The sequence below is a fragment of the Pseudonaja textilis genome, chromosome 1 (genome assembly GCF_049901715.1).
Source record: "Pseudonaja textilis isolate UNSWEBS1 chromosome 1, rPseTex1.2, whole genome shotgun sequence".
NCBI lineage: Eukaryota > Metazoa > Chordata > Lepidosauria > Squamata > Elapidae > Pseudonaja > Pseudonaja textilis.
The window spans coordinates 50,678,688-50,701,512 of NC_141990.1; the positions used below are offsets into that span (position 1 = coordinate 50,678,688).

Genomic DNA, 22,825 nt, shown 5'->3' on the forward strand with positions numbered 1-22,825 from the left:
CTGATCAATTTTTCTCCAATTCCAATTAAGAGGGGAGGCCCAGTTAACATCACCCATGATGAAGATCTAGCATTTAATCATCAGCAACAAAAATTTCAGCAAGACTTGCACTGGAGATAGGTGGAAGTTCACAGCACACACCAATCACTTCCCATAGTTAAGAAACGAGCAAATACGTTTGTGTGCCATGATTCTATATTCTCTTTGTACCAGTTCTCATTCAACAGGATAAAAGAAAATTCATTCTGGAATGTTTCTTTCCAAGAAGAGAAATTATTAGTGATCCTAACATTCTTAATTACAAGGTAGTTGCTGTATTCAATTGTTAATCAATGATCTATTAAACTGCAGGTGCCTGACTTAACACTTTTCAGCAGAATGAAAGGGAAAATTTTCAAGGGATTTCTTCAAGTTGGAATGACTGGGCAGCCAGGAAGATTGTGTGGTGATGGGGAACTGCATAACACCAATATTCAACTCAAAAGTACCAACCAGAGAAAACTGAAAGAAAATATTAAGTAGTCTAGAATATAGTAGAAAAACAGGAGCATCTTTTACGAAGCAAGAAAACTGTGAAGAAATTGCAAAACAGGTTTCAACACACCATTATTCTCTTATGACTGAGTTCCAGTAAAATGACACTTTTTAAATTGGTATGATCTTGAGAGCCTGTGTGTTCTCCATCTCAGTCAACTACCTGATGTTTGGTAAGATCAGAAGTAGTCACTTCAGAGTTGACAAATTTCAGAAAATTGTTGAGAAAGCAAGTTCTAAAAAATAAATATGCTGTCATGTTACAAATAACATACATAAGCAGTTCTCTATACAGAACTGTAGGAAGAAAACATGATATTCTGACTAAAAAAATCATGAAATAAACTTTTTCCTTTGGTTTCAAAAAGTCCCATGATGCACCATTGGTTCCTAAAAATTAAAGGGGAGGAGCTCTCATACTACAGCATACTACCAAACAGAATAATAACTATATAAAACCAAATTAAAATTACAGCTAGTTAGTTGGGATAGTCTCAGGGGTGGGCTGCAACCGATTTAACAACCTGTTCTGTGAGTGTGCACTTCGCACGGATGTGGGCACAGCATTCAATAAACACCAATTTGAACCTCTCCAGCTCACCTTCTAGCCTTCCCTGGTAACTAGAACAGCTGAGTCATGGTAATCGAGTTTGCCACGCAAATCAGCTGAGCTGCATAAGGAGGAAATGTAAGACAGGATAGAGCTGGGGTGAGTGGGCGGGGCCAACTGATCGTCGTTCCAGAGGGTTCACTAGAACTGGTCCAAATCTGCAGCAGGCCACCACTGACATATTCTCAACTATCATATTTCTTCTATTGCTATGTAGGCTTTTGTTACTTACCAGTCAGTCAAATCTCAATGTACTTTGTTAACTGTTAATGGGTGTGATGTAGTGTGTAGACAACACATCTGAATTATCAGTACCAATGGTTGCAACCATTGTTATATTTATTCACTGGGTTTGGATTACATCTGCCCTCCAGGGCCATACCCTTAAGTATTTTCTCCAAATGTATTACAATCATTTATTTTATTTATTAATATAAAGTAGACTAGACTAGACCAATAGTGGCCGCACTCTATCTAATCCATCTATCCACTAATAAGAAACACATCCATTGTCAGGGCACGCTTAAAGTCCAAAGCACCAGCTGGGGAAGAAACAATCTCTTATTATATTTTATAGGAAGTCCTAAGCGTCATGTCCCATGCAAAAGCTTCAATACTGAGTCCTTGGCTTGTATGTTGAAGCCTCTGTTTGGGACATGCATTCTTCATTGCCAGGGCTTGAAACCAATTCTTCTACAAATCAACTAAAGCACAAAATGGGTCACATAGGTATTCTTCAACATAACATTGAATTGAGTTAATTTAAGTGTCCAATTTAAGTTTTTAAAGGGTTAAATATAGCCATGAATTAATTCTTCCCTTTTGATATTCCCAGAACACACTGTCCCTCATTGATCCAAACAAACATGTGGAAATAGAGCCAGTAACTAACTTTTATTGAGCTTTTATGTCTGGATCTGGAAATTAAGTTCCTAGTCAAAGATTCCTACTACTACATCATACCATTGGTTCATTTGCACGTATCAACTTAAAGGGATCAATTTAGTACAATATAAGAACATCTGAAATTATTAGTTAGTCACTATCAATCCAATGTGTTGGAGCCCCAATCCATAATTCATAGCCAACATGCCATATGGAAAACATTACTCTGTATTCCAATCATCTATGTAGATCATTTGTCAATGCTACAAGTAGGTTAATAATCAAGATAAATTACTTCTGCTTTATGAAGGGACTATGAGCTATTCAGCAGAGTTGAATAGCAATAGTACTATAGGTTTATATACTACAGAAACACTATGCTAAGAGAAATAGGAGAGACAGAATACAAACATCTAAAATTCACATAGTAAAGATAGGGAGGACTGCTGCTCAAATAATTAAATAAGAGTTTTTATCTGTACATTACAGTAGTTAAACTTTTAATATTATTTGTAACATTCTGGCCTTCTATACGGCTTCAGCTGTATATTTGTTTTATACTTAAACAAAAAAAAATCCACAAAATGCACCAGACGTCTAGAAGAGTGAAAATATATTTGATTGAGGTCACCAGGCAGAGCTGTAAATTAAGCCTGTAACTTAATCAGGAGAGGTGGGGGGAGACATGGGGGGAGGCCGGTACAGTCTCTCTGATCAGTTTCTCCTCTGTGTGACACTGAACCACTGAAATGGCAACAGCGCAGTCTGCATGACAGGCAGCACCAAACATGGAGAACATGGTCCTAGACAAGGAGGGAGGGAGTGGAGACAAACTTGGACGGGGCAGTTAGCAACCAATGTTTACAAACATAAACCAGGAAGATCAGATGGGCCAGCCATAAATTATGACTGGATTGCAGTCAAGAAAAAGCCTCACTCAACATAAAAAGCAGAGCAGCTCCATAGCCCGACTTCAGTTTTAGTTCAATATCTAAAAACAAAAATGGCATCACACACAGGGCATTAAGAGCTACTGAAGCATGATGGAAAAAATTCCATCTGACAAGTGAAATTGAATAACAAACACCTCTCCAACCACACTGCAAGCACAGAGGCTGAAGCAGAACCTTGTGATAATATGCATCCATGGTCCAAATCCTACTTCCAAACAAGGCCTTCTCTTGCTATTTTTTTTTTTTCAAATTGCAATATTTTGGGAACATTATTTTTCCTGCTTGTATTTTTCTGCCATCGTTAAATTTCAAAAAGGATTCAACCAGCAATTGGGAAAGGAGGGGGGGAAATAATCTCTTTTTTTCTAAAGCATCTTTAGATTTATGTTTCTGCTAATTTTAGATTCCCAACTTCACAATACAATATAGTATTGTTATGATGGCAGATGCTGTGACAATGCTTTTACCTCAAACCAGGGGTTTGGGAAGCTTTTCTATGGGTTTTAGCTTTTCTATGGGTCCTTACTTCTAAAGATTTGGACTCTTGGTTCTCTGTCAGACTTCATACACATACATACATTCACCAAGAAATCACATTGAACTCAACTTCAGTCTTCTAAAATTCAGGACTGAATTTATGGAACAGTATGTGTTTAAAAGTGGTATAATTTCCTTTTATTATTTCTGGCATTCAAAATTATTCATCAGTAAGAAACCAGGTCCTGAAATGGAGTAACCAGAAGCTAAACAAGATTGGAGATAGTTGTAACCTGAATGTCAACTCGTAAAGCATTCCTATGCCCGTTTGTTGTGGCTAGGACACCACCAGGGAATACCAGAACTGTGGGATCAACTGAAAAGTTGAATAACTTTCCAGAAGGCAACAATAAATCACTTGTTTACCATTGCCAATAAAATTGCAAATACAGACCCATGAAAGCACTAAGAGTTGAGCTTGAATCATAGGAATTAATTATCAAAATTAGGACTGTTATGATTATTTGTCAATTAAAAGAGCACATCAGCAGTAAGGTTTTTATGCTCCATATCAAAATAATTTAAAGTTTACTATATTTAATGAGGTTTTTAATAATTATGACTAACACTATTATGAACCCATAAGCTCCATTTGCTGATTAGGGAGTAATTACTGTTTTCTGTGTTCCTTTTTTTTAATATTTCATTTCCATATTCTATTTTCTACATTCCTTTTTTTTTCAAAGTGGAAATGGTTTAAAATGTACATAAATGCAAGAACCAATGTTAACATTCCTTAAACTTTGGTCCCTTAAGCAGATCCTCCAAATTAACTCTTGACTAAGACCAAGTGCCATTCTTTTGATTACAATCTCTCTCTGCAGATCAGGCTTCTCCATCCTAATGTTTTCTGACTGCTTTGGATTCCAATCTCCAAAATCCTTAGTCAGTATGTTTTGAGAACTATGGGGTGTCTGGAAGGCATCAGATTGAGGGGAAATGACTGTAGACATGTGCCCTCGGATACACAGCATCAAAGTATTAGTCCTCTTCCTTTCTCATCATTCCAGGAGTATAGAGGTACTAGAAGGATTTTGAAGTCCTTTTGCTAATAGAGATGGCTACCATCTAGTGGTTGTGGCCATCTTGACTATTCTGCAATACCACATAGCCTTTTCCTAATCAATGCTCTAAAGCTTGAATAAAAAATTATCAATTTAAGAGAACATGCAGTCGTTGCCGTAGCTAATATAAGATGAATTAATGTTTGAAGATGGGTCAAAGAGTAGCTAGCTTTCTTCCAATGGAGATAAGGGAGTCCATCCCAGTTTGAATCTACAAGCTACAGTAAAAGCCATTTTTAATTGTATTTTCCATAAAGCCTTTCGTAATTAGCGAATACCTCCCATTTCAGAAGCCAGGCTAGCAAATCATTCCTACACACAAGAAAAAGCAGAAAACAGAGTGCGATCCGCATGTAGATCTCTGCAGGTTTATAACAGAAAATTGAATTTGATGTTTACTAACATCAAATTCAATTTTCCTCATTAAAAATTCCTGAAGCTTACCAGGAATGATTTGTGGGCTGTTGTTTAGGTTTTTTGCCTAAAAATTAATTTGAACACACTTCCTAAACTGGAAAAAAAATTCTAGACAAAGATATTGGAGGAGCCTCAGTGGCGCAGTGGTTAGAGTGCAGTATTGCAAGCTACTCCTACTGCAATTTGGCAGATCAAATCCCACCAGGCTCAAGGTTGACTCAGCCTTCCATCCTTCTGAGGTGGGTAAAATGAGGACCCAAATTGTTGGGGGCAATATGCTGACTCTGTAAACCACTTTGAGAGGGCTCTAAAGTACTATAAAGCGGTATATAAGTCTAAGTGCTATTGCTATATTATTGTAAAGGTCCTAAGGACACTTAGAAATAGAGTAATCTTTTGGCATCAAAACACAGTACTACAAGTATATTAAAGTGTTTTTTTTCCATTTCATCTAGAAAATGATGTTCATTGACACCAGTGGAAATCTTAGAATACTATTGTTTTAAAATCACAGCCATGGTTCCCAAAGATATCACAACTGTATGAATTTTTACAAAGAGATGCTCTATTTATAAAGGCACAAGCATAATCTTCCACTGGCCAAGATGCACAGGGCTTAGCCAACAAGGTGCTTTCCTAAAGGCCTCCTCCTGGAACCAATTCTGAAGAGGCAAAAAAAAAAAAAGGAAAGGAAAGGAAAGGAAAACCATTCACTTCCTTAGTAATAGAATTAAATAAATGTGACTAATATGCTGCCCTTATTGGTAGCCACACAATTAAAAATGGTGAAAGAATCAATATTCCTGCATAAATTATGCTGCTATGCAGTTCTCCAACAGTAAACTCACGAGAAATCTGCAAGATCTATTAGCAGAATTAGATTTTACTGGTGGTAACTAAAAACGTTGTCTCCCATTGGAATACAACTGTTTTGCTAAATAAGGTCCCCAAAACAATATGTGTTGGAAGATATCTGCCTTATCAGAACTACGGCAGACAGCATTGAAAATCTTGAGGTCAGAGGCAGAGGGACTAAACCTAGTTATGCTAAGTTCAGTTGTTATCATTAGAAAACAAAATAGGGGTACAACCCAAAATATCTGTTTACAAATCATTTCCCATCCATTCAGTGGGACTAATTAGTAGATGAAATATGCAACTGCTGCTGAAAAAGTCTTGCTGGAAAAGATCATTCATCGCCAACAAACCTTTCTCTAACTTCCCAGGAAGATAATTCAAATTACCCTCTATCAACACAGATTCTCAAGGGAATCAAATTCCCATAGAATTTGCAATCACAATTCCCCAGAGCATTATCACACACATTAAAAACACACTTTCTTATATTAAAAAAAATCTTTTCAGTCAAAAAGACAGTTTACTATGAAGTTTAATTGCAAAGTTCTCACAACTGCACATCTAAACATCTTTTTTTAAGCCAGACACCTTTTCTCCACTTTTTTCAGTTTCTTGTTTTGTTCTCTTGAAAATATTCTAAAATGAGTAGAACTTTTGACTAAAAACCTTACGTACTTAGAGCATGCCATTCCTCATTAGTGAATTATGAAACTTCAGTTGACAATTACTTCTCTTTTTTATATTAACAAACAACATAGTTTGTTCTGTTTCTTTCTTTTGGCCTTTGGAAGATGGATCATAATGCAAAATACTTTAATCTCCTGCTTCAAAGCTGCTTAAATTATTCAAAAGTTTACTGCTATTCATTTCATTAAAAATGCTAAATTTCACAATTCTGATAGCCATTTGTTTGGGGATTGTAAATCCCGTTAATTTTAGAGTGACTTCACTATAACTGATGTAGTCTGAAGGCAACCTGTGAAAAATATGGCTTCATTAAAAGTAGTATTTTTTAAGTGAATACATTTACAATAAACTATGACAATATTCTAAAAAACTGCAGCTTGGTTTCAAAGTTGCACAGCTGCCTTAGACATATCTAGTCCAAATCAGCCTATAAGAGGTAATTCACCATTTTCTACCATTGCTTCCTATGTTCTTTGAAGATTCTATGTGAACCCCTGCCCATAAAATCAGTTATAATGGAAGCCCTAGGGACAGATTTTTGAAATCCTTATTACTCCTAAGTTCAGCTTCTTTACATCAGATTTCAAAATGTGAATGATGTACAAATTTTGCAAAGATTTTCTTAAGAACACTTCTCATCTATCATGTTGCGAGTTATAAATATTGTGAATAAATTACTGAAGTAATCAGATACATACCACACAATTTTAATAATGTTGTTTGGATTGGATTTATATTTTGTAATTTTATTTTTGTCTAGAAACTACTCTGATTGCTTATGACAAAAAGGACATAATGATGATAAAATAAATACTCCAAAACTTTACATTAGAGGTCTTAGCATTTGTATTATGCTACCATAAGATATGTTATAAAAACAAGCAATAGAACAAATATTTTTTAATTGTGCTTTTAGTTAATAAGCATGGAAGTAACCAATCACCAGATGTTTTCTATTATGTAACTGAGTCAATAACCAACAAGCCTGAATAGGTATGTATATGTATGTGTACACAGTGTACTGCACACAGACCTCAAATAAGTGCAACATCTATTTATTAAAATAGCTCCTTTTTTCAGGCTTCTGCTCAAATTTGAGAAGTCCGAAAAAAGTTGGGCTCTAGCAGAAATGAACTGCAATTATTTCAGGTCTGAAGTACATTAAACCCCTATTTCATAAAGTACATTAGAGTGTTAAAAAATAAACTCTTGTAGTTCACTAACATGTTATTAGTTCTTCAGAAGCCAGGAGGAAAAATTGCCCCAAAAGGAACTATGAATGGCCTGAACTTCCTCCTTTGTCCCTGCCATGTGCAACAGTTCCTCTTCCCAGCAACAGTGAGCTCCAGAAATGATGAAATAGCTGTACTTTGAGATCTTTAGATGGACTCCTGATCCGGGTATTTTCTATTAACACTATCACAGAAAACTATTATTAAATAATAGTTTTATATGGTTTGTATTTTCCCCTCCTATGAAACACAGAAACTCTAGAACAGTGGTGGCTAACCTTTTCGGACACCGGAAGAGCAGCTCCCCGATGCGCGTACTGGAAACCGGAAGCTTAGCTTCCTGGTGGTCGCATGCGCACTGGCCACCTGGTCTTCCGGTTTCTAATGTGCATGCACGCACAAAGACCAGCTGGCCGGCATGTGCATGCGCTCCGGGGAGCTGCTCTTCTGGTTTCTGATGCTCCTGCACGCGTGAAGATCAGCTGGCCGGCATGCATGCACACACCAGAACCCAGAAGAGCTATGGACGACGGCTGGCGTGCCTGGAGAGATGGATCTGAGTGCCACTTCCAGCACGCGTGGCATAGGTTCGCCATCATGGCTCTAGAAGATTTCTGGATTGGTGTGATCTCTTTCAAACATCACTCCATTTTAAAAGAAAGTAAGGAACAGTACACATGTGTAGGAAGCCTGTCACATTTAACTTGGCCCAGATCTTGAATTGAGTCCAGAGGAGAAAAAAGCAAATTAACAGTTATAAATACCTTTGAGAACCAGTGGTTCCTTGCCTTCCCTCTTGAGAGACTCCAGCACTATGTGCAATGGCTGTGAAGGCATTACTCTGCTTGGCTCATTAGTATTTTCATCATAAACAACTATTTCTTTGGAAAAGATTCTTTTAAAGGAGTCCTTGCCTTCTCTGCAAGAGATCAAGTCTAAGACAGTGATTTTGCCCTGCTGAAGCCTTCTCCTACTAATCTTATCGGAGCAATTGATGTGAACAGCCCCTTGGATGTGGCTCTTGTTGTACTCCATGAAAGGCCGGCAATCAATGATGACTGGGCCTTGGTGACTTTTGTTGCATTTGGTCATCTTTTTTGCCAAGTCATTGGGATGGATGATTTTGATGCTTGCCAGTTGTTTTGTTGCACCTGAGACTGGACTCCCCACACCACCAGATGGACTCAAAGGGCTAGAGTTCTCATTGTTGTTGACCATTTGGTTTGCTGAGCAAGTAGTCAAGGTTCCTATGCTGGCAGAAATGCTGCTGGTGCTGGCTTGGGTTTGGGCCTGATTGTCCTTGTCGTATGTTGCCACAGTGCAGCAACTGGCACTGCTGCATCCACAACTCAAGGAGCGGGCAGAGCCGTTGGATGAGGGCATATACGTCAGATTAGCAGCCTTGATGGACACAACAGCCGTGCTGAGGAGACTCACAGTGTTTTCAGTGGCAGAGGAAGCAGATTCAAGGTAGCTGAAATCTAAGCAAAGATTGAGATCCTGAGGTCTTACAGGCCTGGAGAGTGCCACTACAACCCTGTCGTCTAATGGAGAAGGAGGCATGAGGAGGCTGAGAATGGGAAGTCAAAGGAATTCAAGCTCTCTCTGTTAAAAACAAAAGAAAAGGAGAAAAGTTAAGTTATCTGTGATGGACAAGCTTTCATTCTTAGACTTGTGTGGGAGTCTCCCTTAACAATGTCCATTCCAAAAGCTGTTTGGGATTGGTAAAAGCAAAAAAAACACACCCCACCATTAGCAGTTGTAATCAATTAGCAAAGAAAGATTAGAAAACTAAAGATGTGTTACTGCTTATTTAATTTAGAAGCAAGAGTGTAAATGAATCAGAAACTCCTTCAGCCCAACCCCAATGGAACTGCAGAAGTATAATTCTTTGCAAATTAGGATTTTATACTAAGTTCATATGGGCACAAGGGTGGCATTTTCTACAGAATATTCCCTTTATCTCACATTTAAACCTTAAGAGTAACATGCGTGCATATGTCTGAGAGTAAATAGTAAGTACCAGACACCAATGGAGTTACTGAAAACATTTTTTGCTTGAAAGTAACCCAGCCACAATAGCTTCTTGCTCTCTCATTCATCAGAGAAAAATGAAAATTTGAATTTTGGTTTCAAATCTATCATGTTATTTTAATTGGATAATCTACACAACCATGTTAAAGAGCAAAAAATAGAGATTTGGCAAATAAATTAACCTAACACATCTTACTTTAATAGACAACCTATCACATTATCTGTGGAGCAGGTAGCAAACAAGGAAGCTATCCCTGGTCTAAAAGGAGAAGGCTTATACAAAAAATCCCAGACTTTCTTCTACATCTACATAATCCATAAATGAAACAGTCAAAAGTTATTACGATAGCAGATAGCATCTCAAGAAAGCAGGAAAAATAAATCTGAGCACAAACGAAAATGTTACAACTTTTCTTTAAGACATTTTCAGAATTGCCAAGGAAGACCAGAGGATGCATCAATACATTGTTTGGCAAAGAAAACAATCATTGAAATGTAAGAAGATTTTTTTAAAAAATGGAAGGGGGTGTCATGTATCTCTTATCAGTGGAATTGCTATTTTGGAACTGTTTTTTAGTCAGATGCTAATGCAATCATTTAATGACAGCTCTGGAACATCCAAGCCTCAAGGTACCCAAACTCTTCTGCTTACAGCTGAACACATGATTACATAGCTTGAAATTATTTATCTTAATAGAAAAAAAAAATTAAATCTTCCTATTACCTTGGAAGTTCATATCTTATATAAGCTTTAGAGCACTGCTGAGTGGCCAATTACATTGGCATGTGGCTCAGTCGAATTGAAAGGGGTCAAAAATGTCACTGATTTTTTTTTCAGGTTACTGCATCACCTTCTGAGCCTCTGAAACTTGAAAACTTAACCATACTTATGGGTAACCAATTCCCATTCAAGTCATAAGAACTGAAGTGCAGAGTAAGCTTACCCAAGATCAAACAAAAAAGGTAGGGCAATTGTCCTCATCTCCTCCAAAGAACTGTACCTCAAAAACGATTTTTAACCTTATTTAAGGATTTTTTTTTCAAAAAAAAAGGAAAACAATAATTCTTCCCTATTCCTCTTCTAAAATCAAAGCATCCTCTCCACCAGCAGCACGACTATCCTTCCGAACGGTCCCCATCCTAAGACAACAGTCAGGATAAGTAATGTTGTTCTCTCTACAGAGGGGAGAGAGTATTTGCAGGATGAATTTAAATCGCTGCTGCTGCTGCTGCTGCTGCTGCAAAAAAAGGACAAAATAATCTGTCACCGGGGCGGAAAGAAGCAGCCCAAGAACGCTACGCAGAGGCAAGAAATCTGAAATATACAGAAACAGCTTTTTAAACTCCTCTCCCCCCCACCTTTGTTGAAGCACAAATCTCGGTGCGCGAAAATGTGCACCTCAGGCACTTCAAGAAATAAGGCAGCAAAGGCGCGGGGAGGGGTGGGGGAGAGAAGGAACACACATTAAGACAAACAGTACTTTGTATATATATTTTTAAAAGGCGCATGCTGTGACTTTTATAACCGAGTCAGGTGAGGCATGTGAGAAGGTTTTAAAGACCCTAGCGGGAGGCCACACCGATCCTTTCTCCCGATGCAAAGCTGTTCGTGAAGATCTGCGTCTCTGCAGCAGAGGCAGTTTGTATTTTCCAGCCAAACCCACGAAGTCAGTGTTGCGATTGAAGAAAATCGCAGCCAACAACAACAACAACAACAACTCCTCGGGCTCATCTATATAGTTCCACAGGTCCCAGGAAAGAGAAGACGTCTCCTCCGAGGGTCTATATGTCGGGGATGCTGTGAAGCTGGATGCCTCTTACGCATCCTGATTCCAAACACACATCCCCCCCCCACCCCGCAAGGATACTGCAGCAATCCCAAACGAGAACAGCTCTCTTTCATCCGACTCATTCGGTGAACATCCGCTGGAGAGAGAAACGCACAAACGACGCCAGGAGATAGGTGGGGGTTAGGGAGAGAGGCAGCACTCTCAATTTTATCGACCCGAACTCTCCCTCCCTTTAAAGAAGAAAAAGAAGAAAAACTCTTTTCGAAGCTTTCTCAGTTGTCTACATAAACACGCAGGCACGACTCCTCTCCCCTAGGAAAGAAAGTCATCTACTTACTTACTTACTTAATTAATTAATGAATGGCTATCCTCCAACACCTGACGCGCGGCTGCGGCGATCGATTTAATATATACACATCAAGCCCCCATTCACTTAGGCTTCATTGATCTCCGGCCGCAACATACTTACTTTCTCTTTTGCCACCCAGTAAATGTAAGGTTCGAAAAGGGGGGGGGCGAAGCGGTAGAAGAGATCGACGGGGCCTTCACCCAATAGGCGTTCTCTCTTGGAGGGTTGTTGTCCGCCTCTCGCGGAGATGCCAATGATTGGGAGCGGATGAGTGAGTGGGCGGAGCCGGCGACTGCCCTCTCATCTCTTAAGGGATGGTTTGGTCGCAGTCGCTTCGGGCTTTCTGTGGTATAACCTGCGGAGCGAGTGATGTCATTGAAGGCCAATCAAAAGCTCCAGTGGGCCAGCCTCAGCCGGAGAGGAGCAGTAGCAGCTGCTCCCTATTTACATGTAAACTTTACCAGGAGGATGTGGTTTTAACCCTTTCCTGCACAGAATTGTCAGTCGCGCCCGTAACTACTTTTCGTCAAAGTGGCTTGGCTGCCTGATTCTCCCCACTCCTTCTTTTCTTTTACGGTTCTTCTACTCTTATAGGAGGTTCACCACTACTTTCCCGTGTCCACTACTCTCCCTTTAAGATCTCCCTCCCTCCCACTGTTTCAGTGAATGAATGAATCAATCGGTGAATGAATCTCTCAACCACTCAACTCTTCTTCTCCAACGGGTAACGGCACCGGAGCCTCTCGCTGAATGACTATTAGCTTTTCATTTGGAAAAGCCCTGCAGAAACATCAATCGTTTTGTCCAGATCGTATCTTTATCCACCATTGCTTGAAGGACAAGAGAAATAGGAAGACCACGGTCCCCTCTGAGTCTTTTAATTATTCTTAGCGATCGCCACAGAGGAGGATGAAGTGAGATTTTTAAGGCAGTGCAACAGAAGAAAGGGGGCCAATCAAAAAGCAAACAACTACGCCGTAGTTAGTAAGATCTAAATAAAGAACTGAAAATAAGGATGCACCTTGCAGTTTTGAGAAATGGGCAAATAATGCTTCCTGTTCTCAGATTTCACCAGGCCTATGATGACTACGAGAATTAAACTGGTGCTCTTAGCTTTTAAGTGATGGCCATGACTTGTTTAATTTTGAGACAGCAAAGAGATACAGCTGGTAGATTTCAATACTTCTATTAACTAACCCTGAACTGGGGAACCATTCAAAGTTAGCCTCCTGTAGATGACCACGTTGTATATGTCATATAAAAAGCATGAGGCATGTCTAGCCTTACTTCTTCAAGTTGTGTTGGGACAACTAGAGTTATTCCCCAAAAGCATGGTCCACAGACTATTGGATCAGGTATCTGAGGAATACTGGCCATTATGAAACATTAATTCTGGATAATGGGTCAAATCACCCATAGCACTCCCAGCCATATTTGCATCTATCTTGGAAGGTTATATTTCAAATCTGGTAATATATATTCTCTTATTTTTCTCTCTATTTGTCAAATTTATGATCTCCCATCTCTCAAAAAGCGACCCAGAATGTCATATAGCAAAAATAAAAACAAAAAAAATAAACATATCAAAAACAGTCAACTTAATTATTTTTTTTAAAAAAGCATAAAACCAACAAGAGATTAGATCAGCAAGGGAGCTACCTCAAGATTTCACCATTTCTCTGAGCCCCCCACTAGATGACATAACCAGGGCTTCAGGGACTTCTGAAAAATAAATAGGGATGGAGACAACCTCGCTTTTTAAGGAGGATGCCACAACAGTGAAGACCCACCACCTCTGGTCTGTCAGCTATACTTCCTGACTGATGGAACCCTAACATTGTAGGAATGTTTGTTGCATAAACCCCTAGGTGACCTTGATTCCCATTTTACTTGCAGATTCATCTCTCCTGTCTGGGGTCTAGTCATTATGTGGGATCATCTCAAGATGGAATATTTAAACAGGCCTCAGAGCACTGGAGCAAAATTTATTCTCTGAAGTTCATTTGGCTACCATCCTGCAGGCATTTTAGAGAATGTTAGAATAATCTTGTTTTCACAGATTCATAGGTACTAGTGAGGGTGTTACACTGTTTAAACTGTTGTTATGGTTAGATTTTACTTTGGTTATAGATTTTGTTATCAGATTATGGATTTTAGAGTGGATAGAGGGCTTTTTATGATTGCTACATATTTTATTTTCTTATTATTTTCGTACATTGTGACTATATTTGAGCAATATAAAAGGAGAATTACCGCTTTCAAATATTATAGTTTGTACTTATATTGCTGAATATAAATTTACATATATTTTATATAAAAATAATTTATAAATTAATAAATATAAATACAATATAATAAATTTATAATAAATATAAACAACACAATAAAAACAAATATTATATACTATGTACCATGATTTCAAACATTCAACAGTATTCCAGCTGGAATAGCAAAATATGTTACATTACATGAGTGGATTTCATATACTTATTTAAAAAAAGGAAAGAATGCATATAATTAGATATTTAATTATTTCTGTTGCTAAGTGAAACATTTGTTAAGTGAGTTTTTGCCCAATTATACGACCTTTCTGACAACCATTGTTTCCCCTTTACTTTGTCAGAAAGTCACAAAAGGGGATCACATGACCCAGGACACTGCAACTGTCATAAGTATGAGTCAGTTGCTAAGTGTCCAAATTTGACTATGGGGATGCTGCAATGGTCCTAAGTGTGAAAAATGGTCTTAAGTCACTTTTTTCAATGCTGTTGTCACTTTGAATGGTCAGTAAATGAACTGTTGTGGTTCAAGACTATTTTAGCATCATTATTCCTATTCTGACTATATGTTTGTGAAAAGTCCAAAAGTAGATCTTGATACAATACTCTTGCCTACTGTTTTTCCCTAGCAATTTTTAATCATTTACCCAAAGTGTCTAACCTGATATTTGCATATAGGTCAGAGATGAATAACTTTTCCAGGCTGAGGACTTCAGATGAATATACACAGGAACTATATTTCAATAATACAGTTGAGAAAGAGCAAGAAATAGGTGGAGCAAAATAGGCAAAAACCAACTGTGACTTCATTACATTTACATTTAATACAGATTACTTTATAATACATAGTTAATAGCCTCATGTTCTACTTCAATAATATTTATATCTCCATATTCATTATATTACATTCAATCTTAGAAGACACTTCAACAACAGAATAATCAGAGAAGCCATAAAGATAGAAAAATGCCCACACAGCATGAATAAATGAGATGATACCTCCCGCCTACCAGCCATTTGGAAACCCACCCTCATTAACAAATGAGTACCTAACATGAAGAATGACACCAGACCCACACTCACGAGGGCCACACAAGATGCTACCACCACACTTCCACGTAGAAAGCAGACTCACACCCACACAGAAGATGAGACATGACCACGGACCAGAAGCCGTACCGCAGCTGCATCACTACCCGCTTCAAACCCCTCGGACCCATACATGAAGCAAACGGACACCCACCATGAAGATGTGGCACAACCATGAACGTGAAGCCAAACAACAGGATCACAGCTCACCAGCTGAAATCCCCCAACAACTAAGACTAACCTGAGTACAATCAAGCCCCCACCTGAACAGAACACACCCCCAGCCAATCAGAACACAGCCTACCCCCCAACCAATCAGAACACAGCCAAATCCCCAACCAATGAGAACATACCCCCACCTAATCAGAACACAGCCAAGCTCCCACCCAATCAAGTCACACCCCCACTAACAGTTAAAAGGAAGAAGCAGCTGCAAGCTCACATTACTCTGAGAAGCACAAAGCCGAAGACACAAGCCTGAAGATGATGAATGAGACTTCATCGAAACATCACCTAGATACTTCCAATTTTACATGGGAGAAAACCCAAATAACCAAAGATCCACATACAAATACCCGCGAAAACCTCAGAAAACACACACACACACACACACACACACACACACATATATATATAAAGAATTTGGTGGCCAGTTTTATAAGTCTATGTATTCCATAGCTAAGACTGTCAGTAGTTAAAGTGAGGTTGATGCTTGTGATACTGACCTTGGAGAAAATCACTGACAATTTTATTCCATGTATTTGACTAATTTGCCTTTTAAATGCAGTCTTTAAGTTATGACCATAATTGATGTCTGCCAACCATGAATTAATTCTGTTCTGTTCAGAGGAATCTTTTATTTGGTTGATCTTTAATCTTCTCCCAATTTAATTGGATGACCACAAGTCCAATGAAAGGAACACAAGTCCAATGAAAGGAGACATTTTTATCACCAGTCTATTTTCTCTACAGCATGAATCCTTTCATAAATCTCTATGCTTTCCGTCTTTAACTGTCTATACTTTTTCCTAATCAAAAATTCCTCAGTGCATTAGCCTTTCTTTGCAGCAAATGTGCTTTGATGACTCTCTGACCATTTGATTGCAATAATTCAGTATGTGAAATGATGAACTGTAAAGTGGTGCAATGTGAAGAGAAAAAGAGAGAGATGTACCCTGCAGAGGGTTCTTCACCTTCCTTGCTTTTATTAGTTTTTAGTAAATAACTCAACATGACGAACATGCCCAATATTTCTTCGTCCTCTCATTTTTCCCACAACAACCCTGTGAGTGAGTACAGCTGAGAGACAGGGACTTGCCCAAGGTCATCCAGCCAGCTTTCTGCATAAGGCAAGAGTAAAACTCATATTCTTTTGGTTTTTAGCCTAGTGACTTAACCACCAGAACAAACTGACTCTATTTTTTTCACTTGGTCATAAAAATGATGCCTATTTGTAACAGCATCAGTTTGTTGGTTGGTTTATGGTTTTCTACTGCTTCCAGATGAACCTGAGGCTTCTCATTGTAGACATTGTTAATCTATGGTAGCTATTGATTTAGTTCAGCCAATTATAGGCCAGGACAAGACCCATAAGTCCCTGCTAGAGGCAGAAAAACATCTTAATATGTCTGATTCAGTCTGATTCATGCAATATATTCACCATGCCAGGCACCAATCTGTCATTTTTCTTGATGATGCTGGGGAGCACTCAATAACAATCCTGCCTAGCACATTTCATGAATAGTTCCAGCAAAACGAATACATAAATTTTACAAATAAATAAAATAAATACTTGGAAAGTTGATACAGGAAGGAGTAAATGCTTACAACAGCCAGGTAGGACTTGATGGGATAAATAGTCCATTCTTTCTGTAGCAGTCTTATATTCCCAGTGGCATATCTCTCATTGCTCCTCCAACTCAAAGGCAGCTTCCCTAGTCATGCTAGGACTGTGCAGAAGACATGGGATTGAGAACAGAGCATCTGTTTGACTCACTAAAACAATCCCATCATTTTCTAAATTTGTGTGGCTGCTGCAGAGAGGCTTACGTTGAATCCATCAGACCTTGGAAACACAGGGGGCTGCTTTAATGAGTCACACCCAAAATGATGCACTTAAAATCCGAAGCCTTTCAAAGCATCTCTTCCAGACTTAGTCTGAAGTTCAGTCTTAAATCCACATTGTCCACAAGCTGTGCTCACCATGAGTCATGCAGCAGATTCTTCTTGGAGATTCTGAGTCTGGCAGCAAAGAGATAATGAAAAAAAGTAGAGAACTCCATGCTAGAGTCAGTCATACAGGCATCCAGGCTGGAAGATTTGGAGAGCAATTCAAAATTGGCACTAAAAACCAGAGGATAAGATGGTATTTGTGTATGTGCATGATATTTTGGACTTGCATGTATTTCAGAAAACCATGACTGAAAAGCCTGGCAAAAAATACATTCGATTATCTTAAGAAAATGCTAACAAATGTGTGTTCTGCATAATTTCTCTTTATAAATTTCATAGCATCAACCTTAGTTTTCAGAACTAATCCACCCTCTTCAGTTCTTTCTTCCTGTCATATAAATGCACCAGCATATTTATTAGCTAAAATATTCTTAGTATTTCTATGGCAAAGGATTGTTGGGATAGGAGGATCATAAACACAGTTTAGTGGAGTAGGTGGCTATAATAAATTTAAATAAATATTAGCTAAAACAATAATGGAAGAAACAGAGAATGGAATGGCACATTTCTTTCCTTAGTCATTTTGGTATTTTTTTAAACTGCACTATGTGGAAGAACTAGTTTTGACCTTATCTCACTCAGTTAGCCTAAATAATGACAGAGGAATGAAAAGAAATGATGGGACAATCATTTTTGTTTTAATGGTGTTTTTTTTAAAGTATGCTGCAAGTAAGTGATGACTACATCTCATTCAACCAACTAGTATTTTGTGGATCTGGAATTTGAATTTAAGACCAAGTTCATATAAATGGATTGTTTCTAAATCCATTGGAGACTTGTTTAGGGACTGCAATATATATAGAAGGCTGATAAAAGCAGGTAATCATTGCAGGTCCAGGATGAGTTTTATTGTCTTTACTACTGTGTGATCACTACACTCTAGAGCAGGGGTCTCCAACCTTGGCCACTTTAAGACTGGTGGACTTCAACTCCCAGAATTCCTGAGCTAACATGACTGGAGGAGGAATTCTGGGAGTTGAAGTCCACCAGTCTTAAAGTGGCCAAGGTTGGAGACCCCTGCTCTAGAGAACCCTGTATAGAATTTCCTAGACAGAAAGACAGACAGACAGACAGACAGACAGAAGACAGACACTGCATCTGATCTTGACAACTTGGACTCCTTTGACATGCTAGCTGGAGCATATGGGAACTATAATCCAAACATATGAAGGGCACCAGAACGTCTACACTTCCACTTCTTTTTCACCCTAAGTTTTTACCCTAAGTAATGAGAAGTGCAATAGCATCTGGAAGAGTCAGTTTTAGGGAAAAAAGGCCAAGTGGCATATTGTATTTCTCTCTCTTGTGATTGCAAAGTTAGACATCCAGAACTCAATAGTTGTGATTGTACTGGACCTTGAACTAGCTAAGCCCGTTTCATTCTACTGTGCTGTGCTTACTTATCCTCTAACTTCAGTGTGTTGTTCAAAATCAATTTAACTATGAGCAAATTAATGTGAAACAACAGCAGTGTTTTATATGAAGATTACCATGTTACAGTTCTGGGAAACTAAGGGATAAATATTTCCAGTACAAAATAGCCTTGTTTACACATTGGCCTGGCTCAATCACAACACCAAATTCTCATTTTCGTATAAGCATAAGGCTTTGACTTGCATGTGCCCCTTCTTTTCTTTAATGTGGCCGTAAGGAGATTTAAAAATTGTTTCTGTTTCCAAAAGCCTACAATCTCACACAGCTTCACAAAGTGCAAGCACATTTTGCTGCTTATCATCCCTTAGCATATTCCTTCTGATACTAATCATGATAGTGGTATGAACCATCCTGACTAGCCATTAATAACTGCTTTTCACCAGAACCTTAGCCTTAAAATACTGACGCAGACTTAAATATATGCTAAGATTGTTCCCACAGAGAAGTTAGGCAAAGCCATCTACTATGAATTATGTAAATCATAAAGATTGCCCACAATTCAGAGGTGGTATTCAGCAGTTCTGGAGAACCGGTAGCGGAAATTTTGAGTAGTTCGAAGAATACCACCTCTGACTGGAGATATTACAGTATCCTTCCGCTGCCACGCCCACCAAGCCATGCCCACAGAACCGGTAGTGAAAAAAAATTGAATCCCACCACTGCCACAATTGTCTGGATGTTCACTGCATCAGTCATTCATGTCACATAAAGCAATAAAGTCTTACAAGATTTTTTCCATCCCCATCCTCCACTCCAAATTAGGTTGTATCAGTTTGCTGTTAATAACAGCAGTTCCATTTCAAGATACTCTGTTTTACTTAGAAAAAGGAATGTTAGTATTCCTAATATCACTTTCTCTTTGGCTATCTTCCTTCATAAAACTGAATATGTACATTACTGTAATTCATACATGCAAAAAGAAGAAATTAATAGAAGAAATTAAATGGAAACTGTTTATGAGATTCATCAGAAAAGTTTATTCTAAGACTGTTATTTTGACTTCTTTCCTGACATGACAAAATTCGTTCTTTCATTTCTTAAATTATTTTTGAAGTTTTTGATCTACTGAGGATTAAATTTGCACCTGATTTTGCTTGCTGAAACTCATGTTTTTAATCCACAGTAATTATCTAATCCTTGCAGGTTTAACAAGGAATTCCTTTAGTAAACATATAGAAGGCAATGGGGAAATGGAAGTAATGGAAAATACGTGAGAAGGGTTAGAAATTCAGAGTCAAAAGATAGATTAGCGTTAAGCCTTAGCCCAAAGATTACTTTACTAAGCAAAGCTGCCAGATGCTTAAATGATTAATTTAAATGACCTTTGGTTAGCACAATCAGTTCATTTACCTAAAAGGATAAATATTCTTTGTATAAGCAATTCCAAAAAAACAGATCCTCAAAATGGATCCACTGGAAAAGTTGATTTAAAAAAAAATATGGATTTGCTTCTATGAAGATCACACATAGGCAAGGTTAGATCGTTCAAAAACGAGATGGCATCTTTGCAACTCTGTCCACTGGGGATTAAAAAAAATCAAGATGGTAGCCATGGCCATGTGACCAAAACCCTGCTCTTTTTTCACATGCATGCCATGTACAGTGCAATAAAAAGGGAACAAGGGTTTGATTGTGCATTTGCAACTACCATGTTGACCTTTTGATTCTCTGCACAACCCTTTATACTTCCATTAAGGCTCTGTAGTGCTTCAGAGCTGCTGGGATGGCATTTGGCTGGGACTACTCCAACCAAACCATTCTTTTCCCAGCATCAGACAGCTGCACTGTTTTGGGAAGAGTGGTGGCTGCTTTAAGGTGTTGCTTCTCCAGTGGCAGAAGGAACTTTTTGCTTTAGATACAAGGTGCTACGTAGTTTTCTTCTTTACATTGTGGGTTTTGTGTAAGTATCTTATTTGCAAAATCATAGAGATCTGGAAGTTTTCCTTGTAACATGTTCTATGTAGGTAAAAAAATAAGATGATCCATATGTTACAAATGCCAGAATGCTGGGGAGTGGAAGTGCGGGAGGAGGAGGGCGGTATCATTAATTCACCATTGTTGCCCAAACTGTCAGAAACCCTCACAGTCCAACTCCAAATGTAATAAATTGCTCGCAGCTACCCTGTTTCTATATTCAGTTTCTTACTTTGGATTCTATGCATTTGTCTGATTAAATGCATTAAAGAATAAAATGTGTGCTGTAGCTATGATTGAGAGCTATAAACTAGTTAAGCCACCTCTTCCTTTGAAACACCTGCTAAGATCACAGAAGCCTAGATAAAATATAGGAGCCAAGACATAGAGAGAAACAACAGTTTTTCAAACGAAGAATCAGAGAACCCTCTAAACTCTATAAAGTCATAGCAATTTGAACAAACAAAAATAGCACTCCCAAAAGATCAGAGACATCTTAAATGTACTGTCGCTGAGTCAGAATCAAGTCAGCTCAACAACCATGGACAGTCTGAGATCACACAAGTGTAACTGATACTTGAGTGAAGCGAGGACCCCATGTGGCAGTACCCTGATCCAATGACTTCCTGCTAGACACTTAGATATACTACAGTACATAAACTTTAAGATGGATCTCTCCTCTAGACATAGTTACACGACTGAGCAACCTGACCCTTGCTATTTATTTGCAGTTAAATCCTATTTGCATTTATTCTAAAATGAGACAATCTTCTGTGAATCATAGCACTTGGAACACTATTGATTTTTTAAAAGAAATTTCCTATTTTATTATATTAAAATAGCATTACCTTTAGGGAAAGGCTAGACAATATAGCAAAAACACCATCTCCTGACAATAAGTGGAATAAGATTTTTGCAATTTCCTTTTGTTCCATATTTATAGGGGAAACTACTACTTGAGAAGAGGTCTAAATTACTCTCTGGAATAGATTGGAGATGGCTCAATGGTGATAGTAATTCTTTTTTTTAAAAGAGGAGCTTCCATTTCTGGGATCTCTAGATCAAAGTCATAAAATTTAATGGGATGTTAACCATTCAATAATGCTAGAATAAAAGTTTTGGCTGCTTATTTCATTCCCTCCAATTTTCTGTTTAAATATGTGGCTAATAGAATCCTTGAAATTATTTACTGCTGTATTAAGTTGAATTGCTTGTACTGCTTGAAAATATTGCAATATATACTGCATTATATTTTGTTAAACAGAGAACTTCACATTATGACCTTAACATAAAATCCTTGTCTGATATCCTTGCCTGATAGGGCGATCATACTTAAGATGCAAAAATCGTTTTACGGATATCATCTGGATTTTTGCAGATAAATTCTGGCAGACCTAATAAACTTAATATTAATCTTACCTAAAGCAACTGCCTGCCATCTACTGAACTATTAAGAAGAAATTAGAGCACACCGTTTCTCATGTCATTCTCAGCTGCAGAGTAATCCAGAACGAGCCATATTTAGCTACAAAAGAGAGAGACATTTATCTTCAATTGTATATTAATTCATAGTGTTTATATTTTGATGATTGCCTTACTGCCTGTAAAATAATTTGTGTACATGGGACAGTTCACTAATAATCCTAATTTGAAATTTCTTATCAATGTTGTTTTGTAATCTCTTCAGTACATTTGTAGATAGAATAATGCTTTCATATTTTTATCACTAGTGGTAAATTGATATTGATCAGATTTTACAGATTTCTACTTCCTTAGGATACGCACTTCCTTGGGGCTGAGTCAGACTGAAGTGGCGGGGGGCGGCAGTTTTGAACAAATACACCCAGTCACCTTTCCAGTTGAATCCTGTTCATCAGCAATTCCCACTAAGATCAAGGAGTTCATTTTTAGATCATCGTACACAGAC

General features: G+C 38.1%; 1 protein-coding gene across 3 annotated transcripts in view; it reads right to left on the bottom strand.

Moving 5' to 3' along the window:
- DUSP10 (dual specificity phosphatase 10) overlaps positions 1–12,096 on the bottom strand; it is a 35,835-nt gene extending 23,739 nt beyond the window's left edge. The window contains exons 1-2 of one of the 3 annotated variants that reach the window (XM_026695724.2): positions 11,947–12,096; positions 8,542–9,382 (exon numbers count right to left, since the gene is read on the bottom strand). In XM_026695724.2, coding sequence (XP_026551509.1) covers positions 8,542–9,340 — 799 coding nt within the window. In that variant the 5' untranslated portion in view covers positions 9,341–9,382; positions 11,947–12,096. Of the gene's footprint in view, positions 1–8,541; positions 9,383–10,755; positions 11,041–11,946 lie in introns of those variants that run through there. The other 2 variants (XM_087933827.1, XM_087933835.1) reach the window with 2 other exon arrangements.
- Between the last annotated feature and the right edge of the window lie 10,729 nt (positions 12,097–22,825).